The following is a 20867-nucleotide window of genomic DNA, read 5'->3' on the forward strand; positions in this document are numbered from 1 at the left end:
TGAATGGAAATACATGATCACAGAAACAAAGCTCTGAAGATATTCGATACCTAACAAATAGTGAACTATTAGTATTCATGCTTCTACTTCCTTCTGATGAATATTAATCAACTAGATTATACATGTACATGAAAAATATAGGGAAAACTAATAATGTCTTGACACACCTTATAATACCGATTTTGAAGAAGCCATCCTGAATAAATTATGCTGGATCTAAAATGGCACTTCATAAATCACACATCAGATTTAGATGAAAACGGTAACTTGCTCACAGAGTAACTGAATGAGTGAAAGATAGTCGCGTCCACTGTCCAAAAAATGTGCTAGATTGGCGTTCTAGGGGTGAGTCTGTTTGTGTAGTGCAAATCATGCGAACTGTGATGAGCTTTGTAAACATCTCAGCTCGAATATAAGTCACTGACCTTCGGACATGATATACCTCCTGCCCCAATTTCAACAGGCTATTTTTACTTCCTGATTTCAACCTGCCATATATCATACATTTTTTGAATCATGTGAAAATTGATTTGAATGTTTGCTGAAAATATGCGTTGGTGGTAAAAGGACTGAGGAGAGTTATGCAGGGAAGAGTTTTGATATACAATGATATACTGAATGTATTAAAAAAAACTCTAATGGAAAATTCGAGAACGTTTATGATCTGGAAAGAAAACAGAGTTAGCAATTTCAGCAACCCATAACTCGCTTATTACACCACTTAAAAGTTACTGTTGCCACTTTTTCTCACTCTTATAATGATCTTAATTGATATTAAAAAGATTAATTTTAGATAATGATATTGATATTGATAAAGATAATGATATTGAAAAAGATTATCCAATTTAAATAAAAAAGGTTCACCGAGCAGCCTTAATAATTGTCCTCGTCATCTAACCAATAATTATTATTGCAGCAATATTTAAATAGGAGGCACTAAAATAACATGTAAATATTGATAAATCAGGATGAAATCAATATCAATTATAGAAATGAGTCATAAATAACATTTTATTCCATAGAAATTCTCTATATTTAAATAAAGAACAACATTTTACAATACGGTATCTTACAGGCATGTATATTATTAAAAAACGATTGTCTCATGAACGTCTATAAAAACTTCGCTACAAACTTATCTACACCTAAGTAATACAAGTATATTATTCTGTATTATTAAATAGACTTATCATATTGAAGATGGATCATAGACGAAGACTACAAACGTATAAATACTCAGAGCTGTTGATGTGTGATCTTCATAAGTAGTCGCTTGAATAACAACCCTGAAATAAAAGATAATTTATTATCGTCTAACAAAACTACAAATCACCTCCACCTTTATAAATACTATGAACTTTTTCACTACTTTAACTGAATTACTTTCCACCATTGACATGCAGTATCTAGTTTGTACGAAATATAGTAACTAACTATTGATATCACATCAAACTTGCACTATACTTGTATAATTCATTCAAATGATGAGACTACTCTGATTTACCAAAGCAGTCTAAGTAATACTCCAAGTGATTATAAAAAGGCAAGTTTTTCTTTGCATAGAAAGTATAATAATTATTCAGAATAAAAAACTTACTTGTTCACTCCTTCAAAGTCGAAATATCTCATCGAATATAGAATTCCAGCATTATTCTCAATACGAACTCGTAATGGCAGGTCTGCAAAATAATGATAATAAATAAAAAATCTAAATTTTCCAAACAAACATAATCTAAATAAACTCGAACTTTAATAAATACACATTATTTAAAAAATATTTTCTACAGAATTGAACTAATTACACCACAAAATACATAATGTTGTTTCAACTTGTTTTAATATTAATACATCCTTTCAACAGTAAATTGGAAATTAGAAGTTAGAAAACAAGGATGATTGTGAGAGGTAATAAGTTAGAGTAAATGCTGGCATAGAAAAATAATAAAGTGAACAATTATACTATAGTTTCAAATCTTTAAATTTATGACAAGGGTAAGTCATGAGGTGGAGACTTGAAATTGAAATTGGTTTATTTGCCATAACATTTTACAATCAGTACTTACATTAAAAATATGATAGATACTACTATAAATAATATTATAAGTAAAGGTACTCAAGTAAAGGTTTACCTGAGGTTAAAATTGATGATACCAAAACTACTATTACTCACAAGCAATAATAATCAAAATATTTATCTATTATTGATGATGACATTTTTAATATATTTACTTTATTTAGTTATATTTTTATTCAATCAATATACATTAGTTATGTAAATCTTATCACTGTAAGAAAATGCAAAGGTCAAAATAGTTTAATTTTCAGAGTAGGTAACTTCAACTCATCAAATAGCTAATGAAGTAACTTAATCATAACCCTGACGTTACATAATGTTTTTTTTCGGTTTTGAATTATTTTCATTTATATAACTTAAATTAGCAGATAATTGTTTAATGTATTTTAGTTAATTTTGTCAAAATTATTGTACTGTTTTGTTTTAAGGATAGTTCATTCATTCATTTTGTTTGTTGAGTGTCAGTGTTATGAATAAATTTCAATTTCAATTCTAGAAGCATAATTTAATAACTTTCCATGAAGTTTTTTATGATAAATATTGTTCATCTATTTCATTATACATGACGAACTGCGAGTAATAATCCTTTTGTGAACTATTTTAACTAGTTTAATATATTTGAATATTAGTTATTAAAACTAGTACTCACTGTGGAGCGCTTTCGGATTTTCAGAATCCATTTTGAACAATCATACTATAGTTTCAAATCTTCAAATTTATGACAAGGGTGAGTCATGAGGTGGTGAATTGAGGTTAAAATTGATGATACCAAAACTACTATTACTAACAAGCTTTAATAAACAAAATATTTATCTATTATTGATGATGACATTATTAATATCTTCACTGTATTTAGTTATATTTTTTATTCAATCAATATACCTTTATGAGTTTATTAGGTACATTAGTTATGTAAGAAAATGCAAAGGTCAAAATAGTTTAATTTTCAGAGTAGGTAACTTCAACTCATCAAATAGCTAATGAAGTACCTTAATCATAACTCTGACGTTAGATAATGTTTCTGTTAGTTTTTGAATATTATTTTCATTTATATAACTTAAATTAGAAGATAATATCATAGAGAAAAAACAGCATAAGTAGATATACCATGTTATATCGAAACTTTTACTGTTATCTGAAGCCGATAGTCCTCGTAGCTCTTTCCCGTGAAGCTGTGAGACGCTGGTTGTCTCTTATACTGTGCCGTCAATACACTCTCAACCGGTCAAAACAGCAAAAATCGACAGTAATCGGCTTGAGTTAACAGTAAAAGTTGCGACATAAACGCCCTATACCATGGGATATCTACTTACGCTATTGTTTCTCTATGATAATATTTTACGATGTTTATTGGTTTATTTTGTCAAAATTATTGTACTGTTATTTCACGTCTGAGCCCGTATCACAGACGGGGCAGTGATATCCCCCAGACGTCTGCTAATCCATGATCTCATTTAGACCAGTAAACTGGCATATTTTGCCAATTTTTGAAAATCTCCTGTTTCTTTTGTGAAAGAGCCAAAATGATAAAATTTCAACCAAACTGTAGATTGGAATTTCATCTATCATATTATGTACATAAGTTATATAGGATATATATATATATATATATATATATATATATATATATATATATATATATATATATATATATAGATAGGGTAGTTCATTTTGCTTATAAGTCTCAGTGTTATGAATAAATTTCAATTTTATAAGCATAATTTACTAACATTCCATGAAATTTATTATGAAATATATTGTACATTTTCTGTAAAGTGAACGGTTTTCGTGAAATTCGCCATCAAAAATTGAAAATGGCCGTTATTTTGAATATTCACATCGAGAATTTTTTATTTCATTTTTTAAAGTTGAGTTTTTTTAGAATAAATATACATGCCAAATTTCAGAACAATACAACATTTCGTTCTTGAGATAAAAATTCCTAAGTGAAAAAACAAATTGGCAGCTATAAGGATAACCGCTGAGTTTTGGACACTTCAAATACGACATTTGTAGTCTCCTATCATCCAGGAACAATACCCTCAAATATTCTACACTACTTCTGAAACACCTGTATATTATTTTATTCTAAAAATTACTAATCAATGAATCCATTTCTTTTTATTCTGTTGCATATCCATACTTTTTCAATATTAGAATTTAACTTGAATTTTAAAAACACTTATTCTTTATTCTTTATTGATTGATATAATAAGTATACATCATATAAATGATAGGGAGAGGAAAAATAAGGTAACCTTGTGCTAATCCTCTCCCCAATTTAGATATGGTTACACATAGTCCGAAATAGGTTAAGTCTTGTAGCTCTTCACTTCGCAAAATTTTCAGACCACTAATATGTTCACAAAGTAAATTTTGGAGTGAAAATGCGCTTACATTGGTAGTGATACTCTCCATCAGAGTCTGATGATGACCAACAACAGGTCGAAACGATCGTCACTACCAATTTAAGTGAATTTTCACTCCATAAGTGTTTTTAAAATTCAAGTTCTACTTTTTATATTGTCGATTCGTATAAGTGATGCTTCAATACTATTTTGGATATTTCTTCAAATACGACATTTGTAGTCTCCTATCATCTAGGAACAATACCCTAAAATGTTCGACACTACTTCTGAAGCACCCTGTAATTGCACTTACTGAATTCGTTTTCAGCTACAGTGTAGATCATATTGGAGGACTCGTCCTCAGTGGAAAGTTCTAGAAGATCTTGATACTGTTGAACGGAAGCCGATTCAAGTGGCAGAGGCACAAATGTTATTTCCTCCCACTCCTTGGCACCTTTCTCACATCGACTCTCAGTGCAGACTGCAAAGCATTTCCTGACCGACAAAAAAAATAAAGCAATGTCGAATTAAATTTACGTTTGTCAGTGGTTGTGATCATAGAAGAATACAAGTGAAAAACACATTTAAAATCGATCATATAAATTGTATTTCATGTATTCTGATACTGTATTAGGTGAATATGGAGATACTTATCCATAATGAAAACACTAGAATATTAATTCCCTTTTTGTTATTAAATAGAACGACTAGAAGTCAAATTTCTTCAATAGATGAATTTATTAACTTACTATGTCAATCTTTCGGCAGGTCCGCCATCTAAAGGTGCGTACATATATACGCGCCGCGAACACGAGCAATTCACTTTTAATCAGCTGACTATATCTGTATTTTTACAGAAACGGTAAGATACAGATATAAAAAGCTTGGCATCAGCTGATTAAAAGTGAAGTGCTCATGTTCGCGTCGCGTATATCGGTACGCACCTCTAGAAAGATCTCGTTGTCACATCAAGTGAATAAATTCATTTATTGAAGAAATTAAACTGATAGTCGTTCTATTTAATAACAAGAAATTGATTTAATAGTAAGCAGCTCGTGATGGAAATCAACATTTTAAAAATTATATGAATATTTCGATACTTATGGTACACGGAAGATGACACTATAGCTGTAGGAATATGCATGTAACTAGTTAAAAATAAATACACTATATCAGACAATATTCTAGGCTAGTGTTTTCAGTATTTCATGTGCTAGAAGGTTACAAGCAGACAATCAGTTTGTAATGTTGGGTCTGGTTGGTAGATCAATCTAACATATGTACTTTCAATGCATATACTTGATAAGTGAATATTCATATAATTATGGATTTCTGTCACTATATTATTATTTTTATGTAAGTCAGATATGGAGACTATCGAAGAAGATGTCTAGGATAGATCCATCTGGAGGCTTTTTGTTGGTACGGCCAAATGTCGACTTGGATTTGGGTGGCCCTGGGAGGCGGCCGGAGTCAGGGGAGTGGCGCTGCGGTGGTTCCGCAGTTTTCTGAGTAACAGGGAACAGCAGGTGAGGGTTGGCGCTGAGGGCTGCCTCAGTAGCCCCCTTCCCGTCACCGTCGGCGTCCCCCAGGGCTCCGTTTCCTCAGCTATTTTATTCATTATCTTTATTAATGATCTCTTAAATATAAAGTTCAATGGAATAATTCAAGCCTTTGCAGATGACATTGCTTTCTTGTACTCCCATAAAAGCAAAGAAGTTATAAAAAATAATATAGTAGATGATTTGAGTATCCTGAGAGAATGGTGCAGTAAAAATAAAATGATAGTTAACGTATCTAAGACAAAATACATAAACTTCGACTATAGAGCTGTAGACTTTTCCGCCCCAATCCTATATCATTCTCAAGGGTGTACTCGAGAAGACTGCAGCTGCGAAGAAATTGAAAGAGTTGACTCTTTTAAATATTTAGGACTAACATTTGATGAAAAAATGTCTTGGAAAAAACACATTCAGATTTTACATGGTTACATTAGAAGATCAATAAGGAAATTCTATTATCTCAGAAATTTATGTGATCAAACTCTGATGAAATCATTATATTATGCTTTGATTCATCCTCGGCTCCAGTACGGTTTGATATGTTGGGGTGGAACATTCAAAACTTTCATAAATAGATTGCGAATATCACAAAATCATATTATTAGATTAATATTACATAAAAGAAAAAGAGAAAGCTCTTTCCCCTTATATTGCAATTTGAAAATCATGCCTATTCAAAATCTTTATATTTTTAAGGTTCTAAAAATGTTTTATTTAATAAGTGGAAATTGTGGAATTGAAAACCTGTATTACAATATGAGAAGTAATGATAGGATTCTGTACCGTACCCCTAAAGTTAAAAAATGTATTTTTAGAAATTCTTGTTTGTTTATAGGGCCCTATTTATTTAATAAATTACCACTTAATATTAAAATATGTGCTTCTTACACTAAATATTGTGAAAAACTCATACATTGGCTATTTGAATTGAATGATGCATCGACCTTGAGAACTGTATTGAGATAACTTATCCGTTTATATGCCTATTCTGTTCTATTATCTTATGTTTATATATTACCTACTTTGTTTACTTTGTTGATATTAACTGATTATAATATTGCAAATCCTAATAATGATCATATTATCCATGGTGTATTAGACAAGATGTTTACACGCTGCAGGTAGTACTGACGACTATTCAAGTTTATTATGCTAGACTAGACTCAAACTATTGTTGTTTTATAAATTTAATATTATGTATTACACACTGATCACAATAACTGGATAACGTGATCAGTTAATTTCCAAGATTCTGTTTGTGTTTTTACTATGTCTCTTAAGAAGGAAATAAATTCATTTATTCATTATTTATTCATTTATTCATTTATTCATTAAGTAGAAAAGTAAGATATAAAAATGAAGGAACCTGGTTTGAATATCGTGTTGATAGAGCAAAGGACAACGAGTCTCCACACAACGATACCCACTCACTGTTGGCAGGCAAGTTTCATGCTCACCACACTTTTCCAAACTGCAATGCTCTTTGCCGCCTTTTCCTTCAACAAAACGAGAATACACTTGAAAAAACCCTATTAGTACAAAACGCTGTACAAATTACGTTAACTAATATCATAAGTAGCTTACTGATTCTAAAAATCCAAATGAAAATTAATTAATTTCATAAAGTACTTTAGAAATAGCTATAGGAAAACTTGACGAAAATTCTCATTGTTTATATAATCTAGATAGTTTCTATATAAACGATGAATGATGTACAATTTCTTTTCATTTCAGAATCCTATATGCCCATAATCATAATTTCGCTGAATGAATATTCCACATTCAGAGTAAAAAACATCAACAATATAAAAAATAGAATCACTTTTTGCTATTAGAAAAAACGACTAGCAGTCAGATATTTTACAATAAATGAATTAATCACTCACTGTGACAACGAGATCTTTCGGCAGGTCCGCCATCTTCTTGGTTGTACTTAAGTAGAAGTATCCTTCTAGACAAGTAGAAGGATAGGATGGCAATTTTTAGTGTGCTGTTGGTGTCTATTGGATTAGTGTCTGTTGGTGCTGTTGGTGTCTATTGGGTTTGTTGTGGCTGAGAAGGTAATCAAAGATGATGTGGGATTTTTTCTAATAGCAAAAAGTGATTTAATAATAAGCAATTCGTGATGGAAAACAGCATTGAAGAAAAATAGAACTTGAATTTTAAAAATACTTATGGAGTGAAAATGCACTTACATTGGTAGTGACGATCGTTTCGACCTGTTGTACGGTCATCATCAGACTCTGATAGAGAGTATCACTACCAATGTAAGTGCATTTTCACTCCATATGTGTTTTTAGAATTAAATTTTAATTTTAATAGTGGAAAACTATGGATATGCAACAGAATAAAAAATAGTTTCATTGATTAGTAGGTAATTCTTAGAATAAAATAATAAAATTGCACTTACTGAATTCGTTTTCAGCTACAGTATAGATCATATTGGAGGATTCGTCCTCAGTGGAAAGTTCTAGAAGATCTTGATACTGTTGAACGGACGCCGATTCAAGTGGCAGAGGTACAAATGTTATTTCCTCCCACTCCTTGGCGCCTTTTTCACATCGACTCTCAGTGCAGACTGCAAAGCATTTCCTGACCGACAAAAACACAAAGAAATGTCAAATTAAACTTACATTTGTCAGTGATTACAAAACGAATAAAAACGGAGAATAAAAGCGAAAAACACATTTGAAATAGATTATAAATTGTATTTCATGTATTCTGATACTGTATTATATGAATATGGTGATACTTATCCATAATGAAAACACTAGAATATTAATTCACTTTTTGTTAATAAATAGAACGACTAGCAGTCAACATTTCTTCAATAGATGAATTTATTAACTTACTATGTCAATCTTTCGGCAGATCCGCCATCTAAGAAAGATCTCGTTGTGAATAAATTCATTTATTGAAGAAATTAAGCTGCTAGTCGTTCTATTTAATAACAGAAAGTGATTTAATAGTAAGCAGCTCGTGATGGAAATCAACATTGAAGAACTAGATATTGTCTGATATCAAATATTTCTTTTCAAAAATTACATGGATATTTCGACACCCATGGTTCACTGATGGTAATAAGTTAAAAATAAATACAATATATCAGACAATATTCTATAGGCTAGTGTTTTCAGTATTTCATGTGCTAGAAGGTTACAAGCAGACAATCAGTTTGTAATGTTGGGTCTGGTTGGTAAATCAATCTGACATGACAATGTGTCATTTCAATGCATAAACTTGATAAGTGAATATTCACATAATTATGAATTTCTGTCACCATATTATTATTTTTATGTAAGTCAGATATGGAGACTATAGAAGGTGATACTCATGATAGATCCACCTGGAGGATTTTTGTTGGTACGGCCAAATGTCGACTTGGACTTGGGTGGCCCTGGGATTAAGTAGAAAAGTAAGATATAAATATGAACGAACCTGGTTTGAATATCGTGTTGATAGAGCAAAGGACAACGAGTCTCCACACAACGATACCCACTCACTGTTGGCAGACAAGTTTCATGCTCACCACACTTTTCCAAACTGCAATGCTCTTTGCCGCCTTTTCCTTCAACAAAACGAGAGTACACTTGAAAACCCCCTATTAGTACATAACGCTATACAAATTACGTGAAATTAATTTCAAAAATAGCTTACTGAATTCTAAAAATCCAAATGAAAATTAATTAATTTCAGAAAGTTCTTTAAAAATAGCTGGAGGAAAACTTAATGAAAATTCTCATTCTTCATAGAATCTAGATAGTTTCTATACAGAGTGTCCCACGAAAGGTGTAACAGCCGAAGACCATGGATTCTACATAGAATTTGCAACAAAAAATGTCCAGTAAAATTTTCTTATATCGAACTTAGTTTTCGAGATATATCGATTTTTCGATATTTTTGAAAAAAATTTAATAACTAGAAAACTATCAGTCAAAATATAATTCCAAGGACATGGTTGGAAAGAGGAAGAAATTTCCAATAAGATTCTTATAATTTGTTCCTTTGTTTAACGTTTTTGAACTTTTTATGAGCGTTCAAAGTTGAAAAAGCACAAAGCCAAATTTCAAACAGTTTGATCACACATAAAAAGTTCAAAAACGTGAAATGAAGGAGCAAATTATATGAATCTTATTGTGGCCATTTTTTACATGCGTGTGTGTGTGTGTGTGTGTGTGTGTGTGTGTGGTGTGTGTGTGTGTGTGTGTGTGTGTGTGTGTGTGTGTGTGTGTGTGTGTGTGTGTGTGTGTGTGTGTGTGTGTGTGTGTGTGTGTGTGTGTGTGTAATCTTATATTATATGAAAGCGAAATGGCACTCACTCACTGACTGACTGACTCACTCGCAGAACTAAAAATCTACCGGACCAAAAACGTTCAAATTTGGTAGGTATGTTCAGTTGGCCCTTTAGAGGCGCACTGAGAAATCTTTTGGCGATATTTAAACTCTTTAAGGGTTTTTAAGGGTTTAAAGTTCGTCTTTTAGCATGTATATTCTTCTTATCCCAATATCTTAAAATTATAATTATTGAAATGTCCATACCATATGTTAATATAGAACTATAATCTAGAGACAGTACCTCTTCGAAACAGTTGGTCTGGTAACTAAATTAAAAATTTTGTCAGGTTCGCATTAAGTTGAAGATTGGAATGCATTTATCCAGGACCACTTAAATACCAATTTATCCAGTACCTCCTAAATACCTATTTAGGAGGTCTTGATTTATCGCGGAAAAATTGATTGGGTACTGCTACTTCAATCAGAGCTATTCCTGGGAATATTATATTACTAGCCGTCAGGCTCGCTTCACTCGCCATATCCGTTTAGCCAGACGTTTAGTCTGGACCCCCGACTGGATCGTCCTAACATTTGATAAAAATATGACATAACATTTCAAATTTGGTAGGTGTGTTCAGTTGGCCCTTTAGAGGCGCAATAAGAACGGATTTGGAAAAATTTCCAAAGATACGCCCAAAATCTGCGTTTTCTCAGCTTTATCGAGAACAAATAAACAGAAAATGTTCAAATTTACTACAGAAGCTCAGCTGGGGTGCAATAATGTTGTGTTAGAAGGAATTTGAAATAAAGCCAAAGATACGCCCAAAATTAGCGTTTTCTCAGCTTTTCTGCGTTTCCTCACCTTTTTCAATAATTGATGGAATTATATTAAAAAAAAATCAGTAAACAGGTTTAGCTGAGGTGGAAGAATTTTTTCCGCCAAAGATCCGCCGATATAGTAACAGGTGTTTTTCGAGATCAAATTGACATAATACGTTCAAATTCGGTACAGAGGTTCTGCTGAGGTCTACATGCAGGCGAGCGAAGCGAGCCCGCTGATCTCATTTTTGGACAATCCAGTCGGGGGTCCAGAATTCGGTACAGAGGTTCCGCTGAGGTCTACATGCAGGCGAGCGAAGCGAGCCCGCTGATCTCATTTTTGGACGATCCAGTCGGGGGTCCAGGGGGCGGAGCCCCCTGGCTAGACGGATATGGCGAGCTAAGCGAGCCTGACGGCTAGTGATTGTATATGTGCTGAACCAGAATGAAGAACAACACTTCTTATCTAAAGATTATCATTGAGAAAAATAATCAATGATATTCAAACATGAGTATTTTTCGGATTACCTATATTGAAGTTACCTTTTTCTTCAATACACCGATTATCCTCTCGTATTTGTCCCGGTGGACAGAGCCATTCTTCTCTCACTTGATTCAGGGCCAGCAAACTGTCATACTCATCATAGTTCAAATTACGGCGATTGTGTTGAGTATTATAGGAATCATCATTTCCCCAATCACTGGCGAAATCTGAATCGTAGTTATAACTGTCCTCTGTAACAATAATCAAAGTTTATTAATTTATTCATTCAATTACTACAAAACATACAGTATAGTTATGATAGGGAGTGAATCAGGTTTAGCCTAAAACTGTTCTCCCGAATTTTAAAAATGGAAACATGAACAAAAAGAGGTTTATTTTTCTAATTCTATGTCCAATAATTTTCGGCCCATTAACTTCTAGAAACTAAAGATTTATAATACTAAAATAGTGGGATAAAAAAATCAACTGCACTCAGTCATAGTGAGCTCAACCACATTATAATTAAATTTTCCTCCACCTACTGTCAAAAGTACTTTACTTTACTCCCTGAAACATGATACTAAAGTGTCACTTTTTCGCTCTCGGTACTAAAAAACAGAAAAACTCCCTAGGGAGTAAAAGTGACTCCATTTAAATAACATGGGAAGCATCTCTATTTTAAAAACGTTCATTTGGAATAGGTCAGAAGGTCTAAGCTCAGATGAGGAAGCATATAGAGTAGTCATTAAACCATCTAAATTCAATACCTCAACCAGACATTTGATCGATATATAAAATTTATATTTGTATGCTGAAATTATTATTACAAACTTCATATCACTATACTAGAACAAATTTATATATTTTTTCTTTTAATCCATGTTATTCAAAATACCAGCCAACGAATATTACTTATTAACTAATCAAATTTGAAACGGGAACTTAATCATAGCTGTAGTTGTGGCTGTCATTGTTGTTACAACTTTAGCCGACAGATAGTGCTGTCGGAGGAGAACTGTGATTACAAGCCAGCTGTTTCTGTTTACTTTTTAGATTATGTTGTAACACATTGTTTGGTCACATACGTTTTTAAAAATTATTTTATTTGCCGTTTTTATAAAAATGTAGGTGGAGGAAAAATGTTGTGTATATAACGAGTGAAAAATGTTTTTTCTCCCTCAGGAAAATTGTTGCCCTCGGCTTCGCCTCGGGCTTCAAACTTTTCCCTCAGGGAGAAAAAACAGCACTTTTCACTCTAGATATACAAATAACTATTAAAGCTTTTATTCTGCCTATTACTTTTTTACCTGCCTATTACATGGGAAACCATAGTTGGCAAGGTATTTTCCCCCTCTTTCTTCCAGCACACATCATTTTAGCAATATTGTCTTTTAATGTGTTAATATCATTGTTACTGTTATTGTTTTGTTGTATATTGCTTTTACTCATTGTATTTCTGTGTTTTGTGAATAAATTGAATTGAATTCTTAGAGCAGTAGAGAAAAATGAATTGAGTTTTCAAAATGGAAATCCAAACTTGAAATGTGGGTAAAAAGATATTTTATCTAATGCAATAATTAAGACTAAGCTCAATATAGTATATCCTAGAACTTTTAATTTGTATATGATTATATAAATTGATTTGAATATTCTTTGGATGCATTTATCCAAAGACCTTGAAGATGCATAGACTCACATGCAGCGTTAGTGTCGTACTTGGAATTGAAATCGGCCATTGAGGGGGCAACCTATAAGCAGGACCTCCTAAATGCCTTTGTAATCTATGATATAACAAATATATAGATATAATATCTCGTGCTAAAATACCCCAATGGCGGCCTTCAATTTCAAGTGAGAGCTATCATTGGGAAGGCATAGGCATTGTGGGTCTATATATCTTTAAGGTCTTTGCATTTATCTTGTGCTTTCTCCGGTTATTGGGAATTGAATTTCATTTATTTAATAATACTACTGCTAATAAATTGAGCAGCTAATTGAATAAATGTTACAATTTTGTGTTTTACTATAGAAACTCACAAGTAATATCCCGTTAAAATGAAATAGTGTTGAGGTTTTTCTTGTTACAATAAACAATATGATAAATAAAGAATTTTGGAAGACTGAGTAGAATAAAATTGCAATTACCTTTACACGTGAGAGTATCTTGGTGAAGAATCATTCCGAGAGGGCATGCACATCTGTATCCACCAATTGTATTGATGCAAGTATGAGAGCATTCGTGTAGGCCTTCTTCACATTCGTTTATATCTGCAATGGAAATCAAATCAATAATTACACAAAACTACACATAAACTACACTAAAAATTAATTCTATTCCAATTCATCTTTAGTTGAAGAGGAATATTTATATGAAATTGATTTTCATAGAGCTACTTAATAGTTTTTTGATTGGGAAAGCAAGTATATTTCATTATGAAAACACAAATTTGAATTGTCAACCACTTTTTATAATTATAAAATATTATAACATAAATACAGAACCTGGTTTCGTGGCTCTACCATTTCAATTTGTGTTTTCATTATGGAAAAGTACCACAACATCACTCACAACTCAACTGTGAGGTATATATTATTATTTTCTATCATTAGAAAGAAAGGAATGAAAGGGTACTAGTTATATTATGAAATCCAATGTTTTATGTGAAAATGATTGTTATTGACAAGATAACACGGGATAAGGTAGGCATATGCATAGGAAATATCAAATTATCTAGCAGTAGAATGAATAAATAATCTAGCTGTTATTTACCTTGACACCTTTTTCCATTCGCTGTTAGTTTAAATCCTTCAGCACAAATACATCTGTAGGTTCCGAAAAGATTTTCACATGTCTGCGAATGATGACAATCATTGGTTCTTTTACTTTTGCACTCGTCTATGTCTGTGAACATAAAATTTGCTCAATAATAATCAAAACTCCAATCAATGTAATATAAATTCCATCTTTATTTCCAGTTTTTTAGTTTAGTTTCAATTTCTTTAGTGTCTGGAACACTTATTTGATAATACAGCAATAGCATAACATTTTTGTTCATCTACCTAGTTTCAATGTTTCAATTTCTTAAGAGTTTAAAACACTATTATTTGGTGATACAGCTATAGCATAACATTTTTGTCCATCTACCCGAAGTGCTTTTGCAACGCCAATTTATTAGTCATTAGGTCTACAATAATTATCGAAATTCAAATGTCATTAACATTTATTCTAATCAATAATTCTTTATTTACTTTTAAAAATGCATTGAATAATCAGCTATATTATGTAATTGTATTAATAAATGAATGGAATGAAAATTTACTGTAAATTAGTGTATATATTTAAACTGGCATGACTAAAGAAATCTAATCTAAAGTGGCAATAATTAGTTTTTGAAAATGTGATCATACCTCGACAATGTTGGTATCTCTGATCCAGCTTGAATCCCTTTGGACACTTGTCACGCCCATAAGGCGATGAAATGGAGTTGGCCGCTGAATAGAACAGGCGCTGGGAATCAGCATCGTAGTCAGAGAGGATCTCATCTGTAGCCAATCTTTCAACAGGGTAACTGCAAATTTATTTTTTTAAACATATTTGTTTACAAACAAAGGAAATACTCATAAAATACATTTGCTGGAAAACAACTTCCACTTCTGTTGTATTTGATGAAATACTAATAAAATGCATTTCATAGAAAACAACTTCAAATTTCGTTGTATTGCTTGAGGTAGTAATACATTACAGTATCAGTTGCAGAGTGAATAAAGATTGTATGGTTATTAGTTAGAAAATACTAATTTGATAAGTTACAGGTTTGTAAGAAATTATATAAGTTTGTGAGGTGAGGATAGTACTAGCAGTCAATTCATTGTACTATGTACATGAATTGTTGGAAATTAATTAAATAATTGAAAGAGTAAATAGTTTTGAAGCTACATTTAATAGAATACAGATGAAACTAGAGCATACCTACTATCTATGATAAAATTTATGTGGAGTTGAAGTAACTTTATGCTCCCGAATATGTATTATGATATTGTACAGAAATTGTAAATTTATTATGAAAAAATCGGAAAGCTTCAAACACATTAGAGAAAGATGATTTCTATAGTGTTTTTAAAATGCAAATTTCTAGGTACCGTACTTTAAAAACTAATACAGACTTGAGCGTCACGAGCATGCGCATTCCACTTTTTATCAGCTATCTGTATTTGTACAGAAAAAGTAAGGTATAGATATAATAAGCTATTATAAGATATAATAAGATATTATATCTATAAATAGATATAATATTTTCATCAGCTGATGAAAAGTGGAATGCGCGTGTTTGTGGCGCTCAAGTCTCAAGTCTGTACGCACCTTTAGATGATATGTCAAAAACTATACCGTCAGCAATCAGTAAGTGCTAAATGTGTGTGCTCTACTTGTAGGCCTGATATACGGTAAGCTCAACAATTCAAAGTTCATAGTTCACTACTTAAAATATTCGGTGAACTGAATAGTTTATGGAGTTCAGTTGTATGCGCTGGTCCTATAATATTTGGTATATTAGAATAGAATAGAATAGAATAGAATACGTTAATCCACCAATAAATACAATTTAATGTACATTAGGTGTCGTCAAGAATAAAAATATTATTATTATTAAATAATGGAAAGGTGGATTAGCAGTAATAAATTATACGTACGGCATAGTTCCCAGCTCGGTGTCATAAGATACAGTCTTGTTCCAGAAGAAAGGTATCTGTTTACCATCAACATCCACAGTAGATTCAGACGAAGAGAATAATCTGTTGGGGCCAGTTTGGACAAAATCCTCTGAAAATTAAAAAAGAAACAACATAAAATGGGTTTATAAAAATGTAATTACAATGTCAGTTTTCTGTAAAATTTACTCATAATTATGAAAAATAAGGTTTTATTTCAAGATGAAAAAATAATTAGAAAGAGAAAAATTGGGAGAAACAGAGAAGAGATTGAGAGACAGTTAAGAATATTATTGATATTGTTGGGTCATTAAGGTAATCGAAATATGGAATTTAAAATCGATTACCTATTTACAATAGGAAAATAATTAGGTAGTTTACATTAAATACTGAGTCTTGTTTTTTCAAGGCAAATCCTTCACTCTAAATAATGCTCTGTAAGTAAGCTATTTAAGTAACTGATTTCATCAGGGTAATAAAACTAACACCTACCAATTGATTAAAACAATTACTCACCTGTGAAAGGTTCTATTACAACAGAGGCCTTCGGCTGAGCCATCGGGATATTTCCTATCACTTCAATATCCACCTGCAAAGTTCCATTGTCTGGATCTATTCCTCTACCTTTTGCGTCAATTACTAGTTCATGACCTGTGAATAAGAAGAAACAATATAAATTAAGAAATTATTTAATTTAAAAACATACAAATATCGATTCAAAAAGTAACATACGGATAAGTTTTAGTCACGTATTTTCGGATAAGTTTTGCTGGACTAAAAAACTGTATTCATCATAATTTATTATCTTTGAGAGTAATACATTGGTTTCATTGAGAAAAATGATTATTTATCTAATTACAAGGAATAGAATAATGAAATGAAGTAACAGACCATAGTCATTGTTCAAAACGTTTACTATTCTTAAATTCAGTTCAATAAATTGTTCAAAGTAGAGATGATTATAACTGTACGGATTTGATCTATTTCTAGAGGTGTCTATCAGATTATTTCAGGTTTTTAGGTTATTATTTTTCTTATCAGAGTAATTTTTTGAAATCAGGAAAGTAAGCTCAATTTTATTATGGAGTTAAATAATTTAAATAATAATTTACCAGTGGCGAACTGATAGCGAGACTCCTGATCGAAGTTGCCGTTAGTCAGCGAGTAGCCATTGTCAGCCGACCCTTCTTCATAGGCGGTGTTCCATTGGACAGGAGGCATCAGGAATGTCAGATATGGGAACCAGCCTGCCTGGAATTTTATCAATTATTGATGAAATTCAAGAATGAATGAATTCAACTGAAAGGATTAATTATGTGCCAAAATGTTTCTAAAATTTAGATCTCTATCATTAGAATTATTATCATTATTATAATTAGAATTATATTGGGCCACTATAAACAATCAAAAAAAAAAAAAAAAAATTGAATGAAAAAAGAAAAATTAATCCTATAAGAATAGAACAATGGAAGGAGCATTATAATAATCTTTTTACAGAGCAACGTACTGAATATCTAGAGACAGGAATAGATGTGAAGGAAATAGTAATAAGAGAAGCAGAGCCAATCAAGTTGGAAGAAATAAAAACAGCACTGCTTAAAATGAAGAATAATAAAGCCCCAGGACCAGGTGATTTGCCTATCGAGCTAATTAAAAACGCCACCATGAGAATGCTGGAACTGCTGTGTGAAATTTTTAACAGGTGTTTGAAAGGAGATCAGATTCCTAAAGACTGGAAGATATCATATAATTATACATTCCATTTACAAAAAGGGAAATCGAAGGGATTGTAATAATTATCGAGGTATTAGTGTAACATCATCCATTGGAAAGCTTTATGAAAGAGTTTTAAAAAATAGAATAGAACAGGAAATAATAGAAATAGAGGAGCAAAGTGGATTCAGACCAGGCCCTTCCTGTGTGGACAATCTATTCACCCTGAGACTTCTAATAAAAAAGCGACTAGCAAGAGGTATGGAATTGCATGCTACTTTTATAGATCTGTGTAAAGCATTTGATTCAGTTCCATTACAGAAATTATGGCTCACAATGAAGGAAGCAGGCGTAAATAATGTGTTCATAAATACAGTGAAAGCATTGTACAAGGAAAATCAAGCAGTAATAAAAATTGGCGATAAAAACTCTGAAGCCTTTTCTCAAACCAAAGGGGTCAAACAGGGTTCCTGCCTCTCTCCAACCCTATTCAAAATGTATATGTGTACTGCTCTAAAGAAATGGACACAAAAATGCAGCCCAATGGGAATTGAGCTAGAGGATTCCAAGGTACATACATTCCTCTTCGCGGATGATCAGGTAGTTTTAGCAGAAGATCGATCATCAGGACATGACCTATATGATAATAAAATTGATAGAAGAATACAAAAATGGGGCTTGGAGGTTAACACAGAAAAGACACAATATATGCAGTTCGGAGGCACAGGACAGGATATTGAAACTGAAAATGGATTGATTAGAAATGTTAAGGAGTACAAGTACCTCAGCGTTGTTATTAGTGATGATGGAAGGGATAGAGTGGATATCATGGGGAAGATAAGGAAGGGAAAAAATATGATAAGAGCACTACATCCAATCCTATGGAATAAAAACATAACCAAAAATACAAAAAATATATATACCAGGCAATGATTGAGCCAGTCATGACGTATGGGTCAGAAGTGTGGTGTGTGGAAAAATTAACTTCTCAAAAACTTATTTCAGGCGAAATGATGTACTGGAGGAGGAGTTTAGGATTGACGTTGCTGGATCGAATCAGGAATGATATAATAAGAGAGAGAATGAGCGCAAAAAACACAATAATGGATGTCATTGGAGAGAAACAATTAAAATGGTATGGACACCTGCGCAGAATGAATGAAGGAAGACTTCCTTTGCAAGTATGAAATTGGATACCAGCGAACAGAAATAGGCGTGGAAGACCGCGAAAGAAATGGAGAGTATCCAATGGCGAAAGTATCCAATGTCCACATTCAAATGGAGAGTAGAGGTCTCTTTGAAGGAAACTGGATAAATAAGGAAAGATGGCGATTGGGGTGCGAGAAGCGACATAACTGAAGTTGCAAAAACTCGCTATATATATATATATATATATATATATATATATATATATATATATATATTATATCATTCGAATTCACACTAGAAACAGAGATGTGGAATTTTTCCTTATCAAGGTACAAGGTACAATGAAAGAGATGTTGTCAATTTCCCAAATTTTGTAGAATTGAAAACATCCCTTTCATTTCACCACAAGAGCATTATTTGAAAAAAATAGTATGTATTCAAATACCTATGGTTCGTTGAATCTAAGACACCGGAGAAATGCATTTCTAGAAGCCCTCTTTCATGAAACTTGTTTCATGCAATCCGTTTCACTCGCGCATGCATACAAAAGAAACGTTCCCTGCTTAATCTTATCAGTTGATTGCGAGCAACTTTCGTTTCACGTTTCCTGAAACTTTTTTCACGAAACGCGTTTCTCCGGTGTGCATCCTGCCTTAGATTAATAAAATCAGATCCACTAACATTACTCTCTATAAATAGCGAATGAATTCAAGAACAGGCTTTCTGTCTATATTATTTTTAATAATTAGGAAAATTTATAAGAATGAATGTATACCGAGTGTCTTGGCATTCATTCATCAATTCATGAGAGATGGAAAACGTTCTGCCTGATGTTTATCAATAATGAAAATCAGGAAAGCAACATGTTTTATAGTATTTTATACTGGTCTTCACATTCGAAAGAGGCAACAAGGGCAGGTGAAATTGAAGCTGTTAATGAAAAATAAGAAAATTAAAAAACCTCAGTCAACTCACACAGCAATGAGTGAAGCTACAATTTCAAAAAATGAAATTAAAGGCCTAATTTAAAACAGCATTGAGTAATAATAATTCAGTAAGACATACAATGTAATGAAAGGCCTACACATTGCTGAATCATTTTTGTTCTGTCATTCTCCAACTGAATGAGTGATGAAAAGAAAAGTTCTACGATTCTGATTTTTCATGATACAAAAATAACAGTATAAATAGTTATGATATGTTATAATTATCTTATAAGTACTTTTACTTACACTTATGAACTATACTTGTTACTCTAAGTGGATGTGGCAAATGGAATAGCTGACTTATAAAATAGTATTGCTTAAAATACTTGCTTGTTGCTTGAGAATGTCATCGACAGTAGCAGTGACGACCCTCTTGCCTCTGTAATGGCCAACCTTAGCTACCAGATTCGTTTCTTCCAATTCTTCGCCATTTAGTCTCCCATTGACTCTGAGGTTGGCCAACTTCGGCGTAGATGCTTTGTTATGGCAGCCACGCAAACGACATTTTTCAATCTGCAAATCAAATCTACTTTACAGTTTTATCAAGATAAAACGAATTGAAAAAAAACTAAAAAATCACTTGAAAAATTAGATATAGTGAGTTGAGGAAGATGGATAAGTAGTGATCGATAAGATGGGGTTCAATATCTTGATTACTTATAATGGCAATGGAATACAATATATTATGTAATCGGGAATTAAGTAGAACCATCGCGTATTTTAATTAATGCTAATTGATGCAATTTGATA

General features: G+C 32.2%; 1 protein-coding gene across 1 annotated transcript; it reads right to left on the reverse strand.

Annotated features, from left to right (window-relative positions):
- Positions 1-993: 993 nt before the first annotated feature.
- On the reverse strand, positions 994-20639 carry LOC111055483 (hemicentin-1). The gene is made up of 12 exons (XM_039433001.1): positions 20448-20639; positions 17382-17520; positions 16786-16920; positions 16252-16381; positions 14971-15131; positions 14333-14464; positions 13708-13830; positions 11622-11813; positions 9423-9552; positions 8395-8576; positions 1598-1679; positions 994-1286 (listed from the first exon to the last, which is right to left on the reverse strand). The coding sequence occupies exons 2-12, from the start codon at positions 17488-17490 to the stop codon at positions 1190-1192; spliced, it is 1473 nt and encodes a 490-aa protein (XP_039288935.1). The 5' UTR covers positions 17491-17520; positions 20448-20639; the 3' UTR covers positions 994-1189.
- Between the last annotated feature and the right edge of the window lie 228 nt (positions 20640-20867).

The sequence above is a fragment of the Nilaparvata lugens genome, chromosome 7, assembly GCF_014356525.2.
Source record: "Nilaparvata lugens isolate BPH chromosome 7, ASM1435652v1, whole genome shotgun sequence".
Lineage (NCBI taxonomy): Eukaryota > Metazoa > Arthropoda > Insecta > Hemiptera > Delphacidae > Nilaparvata > Nilaparvata lugens.